Below are 3,487 nucleotides of genomic sequence, written 5' to 3' on the forward strand. Positions count from 1 at the left end.
GTTAGTTTGACCAAAACTGGACATTTAAAATACATGTTAACATGTTTGTCCAGCTGAAATCATACTAAATCAAATTTCTCAAAGTTGGACTAACACACCCACATCATGTGATTGGGAGTTGAATTACTCCTGTATGTATACAGTCAATCAGACCCAAACTGGCCTAGGTGCTCTTCACATGCTCCGCAATTTCCGCCCTGGGCTTTAACCCAGAGGTTGAATACCATTAAACGCATAACAGAAAAGGAAGCCGGTAACGTGGCAAAATCTACATCTAGCGCCATGCAGTTTTGAACAGACAAAATGTACAGAGCTGTTAAGTTGTCCATCACAGTACCAGTTTGCTGCTAGCTAAGTGTAGCTAACTTGTTGATTGTTTGGTCTGTGATGCAACAAGTCAACCTGAAAAAGGCCCAATTCTAACAAGCCCTGAAAGAGGGCACATCGCCACCTGTCATAGCAGAGTTGGACATACTTTGGTCAATAATCGATTCCCCTCCAGTGCTTGTATACTGGGACAAGGACAGTAGTCCAGTTAAATTGCCTAGTTGAGCTGTAACCATAGCTCCACTTAACTGTGCATGTAAAGGTACAGAGTGAGTTAATGGGGGGAAAAAAGCTGAATCCTTCAGAAAGATGCTGTTGAGAGAGTACCACACAACTCACATTATTTTGTAACAAATGCAAGGAAACTTACATGTATGTTTATTAATTTTATTTTATAAAAAAAAAAGCAGCAGAAAAAAAAAAATACAAAAGAGAAAAATCTAAGTGTGATGACATGAGTCAGAGCAGTCTCTGCACAGTGCCAACAATGTTACTACTGTTCAGGTTGACACAAGCAGCCTCAGACACGTTGTATCAAGACAAAAATATGGGCTCCGGGACACCTGTGGAGCCAGCTGGAATCAGGCCATCTTTTAACTCAGGTGCAGCAGTAATCAACACTTCAAGAGGCTCAAGGGTAGTTTTCTCAATAGGGTGTATTCTGATCAAAGCCAAATAAGGGAGGATAGCTGGTGCTGCTGCAACCCCGCTATCACAAATGACATAAGCCCAATATCAAACGGTTACAGGTTTGGAGCAGCCCGCTTCTGGTTATAGTTGAAAACAACCATGCATGTGTACAGCATCCTTTCCCAAATACTACATACTGATTCTAAGCAGTAGTATGTAATGAGTTCACATTGGATACGTTGCAAAATAAGTTCAAGCCAAACCACAGTATTCACACTAAATGCAGTTCATTTTTAAGTGTGCTGTTGATGCACTGTCTGCCCCCAAAGGAAATGGAGAGGCTGCTCATACCTGAAGAACTTGATGAATTGTGGATGGTAATTAGATGGCTCGTAAATATGGAAAAAAAAATACGTATTAAAACTTAGGAACACATTTTGATGTCTCTGAAGTTTACTTGGCAGTGGCTTTACAAAACTGTGGATTGATTTACATCCAACATACATATTCCTGTTTAAATAGTATCTGGATACTTTGTTTGACTGCTAAAGCAGTGTGACAATTGCTATGTAGTACAAACTATGTAGAATTAGTATGTAGATTGGGACAAAATTTCTGTAACTGCAGAGCATGCTGTGCCTCAAAGTCCTGATAAGCCTCATGAAATGTCATCTCACTGGAACCTGGAGCACTGCATTCACACCAGCACCACACCTTTATATATTTATTCTGTTTTAAACATTGTTATTTTTTGGTTTAAACAGGACCTAAGGTGTTAGGTGGACAGTTTCCTTGTCAGTTACACACGGTTTCAAATCACGGGAACATAGGAGGAAGAGGCAGGGGTTCTTGACTTTATAGAATCCCAAAACCCACATGCAGCTTCAACAGAACCAAAGATAAGAGGTGGTCATGTAATGACCATACAGAGTGCCAACGGGACTGAACAGTAATACTGTAATGCAGACATGTCAGCGGGGCTGTTGTGTTGGTGTCTATATGGATCTCGCGCATGCAAAAGGACAAGAACCCCAGAGCAAAACCCAAGATGTTGGATACAAACACTAGGTACATGTCAAACGCACGCCATTTGTTGAGTGACTACTGCACAATGAAACACCACGCCAATGCACTTTGACCCCAAGGATGTGAAAACCTTTTAAATACTGTTGAGGTTTGGACAAGAAAATGACAAGACAAAAAAAAAAAAAAAAAAAAAAAAAAAAAAAAAAAAATACAGTTATTAAAATGTTGCTGGGGATGGGGAGCGTTGAATTATTGTACAGACTCTGAGTCAAACAGTTTAATCTGTCCTCTACTAAAGACAAACTAACACAGGAGGGGACTAAGGGACTTAACGCATCCTGTACTCAGAGGTCTTGGACATCTCGCACAGCTGACCCTTGAAGTCGATGTCTACGGTGAAGTCCAGGTCCCTCTGCAAACCAACAGCAATGAGTCAGACATGATGCACACAGCAACCAAATGCAGTGATGAAGAAAGAGACAATAGTAAAATCAAAGCACACAGCTAGTGAGAAAGAACCTCCAACTTGTTCTCAAAGGTGGAGTTCTGCTTACATTGTTCTTGATGTTTGGCTTCATGCTGATTGTGCCAAAGATCTCCTCGCCAGTCTTGACAGTCAGGTAATCATCCAAGTAGAAGACAGTCTGCTTCCAGTGGGTGTAGGGAGACTCTGGGCCTGAAAGGGGAAAATAAAAACAGCATGAAAGCAGAACCCCATCATAGACACTAAGGGAGGGAGGAACATAGGTAAATGCAGACAACACTGTAATACTACCTTTAAGACTACCCAACTCACAGTTACGGACAGTCATACCACACTGACCAATGCAGACTAGGATGTAAATCACTAGTTTTATCACGATACATTATCATATTTATTTTTTGGACAATGTTACGATATTTACTGATATTACAAAATCTGTCACGATATGGTTTCAATTCAATGCAATTCAGGGGCCTGCGATCGATATGAGACGATATCATATCATCATTTAACACAATCTGTTAGAGAAGACGCTGCCACCCCTTTCTCTTTTACTTTTATCCATTAAAAAAAAACAAAAAACACATCAATGTAAATAATTGTAACTACTGGTGCTGTAAAGTTTACTTTACATTGACACCAAAAACACTCATTAAAAGCACAGGGCTTGACGCTAACTTTTTTCCCAAGGAGCACATGTGCTCCTAAGTTGAAAAAGTAAAGAGCACACAAAGAACTTTAGGGGCACAATGTAAACTGATCAAATAATGTGTTTTCTGTAATAAACGTGATGCAAATAGACATTTACAATCAAAATTATTTAATGAATTTGTATACAAAATGTACAGAAACGTAAAAACATCAAGTTTTGAAAAAGTATTGCAATTTAATTTTGTCTTTAATGTTATTATCTTATATATATGTTATCTGTGCAATATGATTATCTTATATAATGTTATTACTATCCTAAAACATTCTCCAGGTCCTCTGAATCTCTGCAAGACTTAAGCCTCTTTCACA

General features: G+C 39.2%; 1 protein-coding gene across 2 annotated transcripts in view; it reads right to left on the reverse strand.

Annotated features, from left to right (window-relative positions):
• Positions 1–700: 700 nt before the first annotated feature.
• The window catches only part of prmt1 (protein arginine methyltransferase 1), a 21,180-nt gene continuing 18,393 nt past the window's right edge, over positions 701–3,487 (reverse strand). For both annotated transcript variants that reach the window (XM_033645445.2, XM_033645446.2), the window contains exons 9-10: positions 2,538–2,659; positions 701–2,395 (exon numbers count right to left, since the gene is read on the reverse strand). In XM_033645445.2, the coding sequence (XP_033501336.1) occupies positions 2,312–2,395; positions 2,538–2,659 (206 nt within the window). In that variant the 3' untranslated portion in view covers positions 701–2,311. The remainder of the gene's footprint in view (positions 2,396–2,537; positions 2,660–3,487) is intronic.

The sequence above is a fragment of the Epinephelus lanceolatus genome, chromosome 18 (genome assembly GCF_041903045.1).
Source record: "Epinephelus lanceolatus isolate andai-2023 chromosome 18, ASM4190304v1, whole genome shotgun sequence".
Taxonomy (NCBI): Eukaryota; Metazoa; Chordata; class Actinopteri; order Perciformes; family Serranidae; genus Epinephelus; species Epinephelus lanceolatus.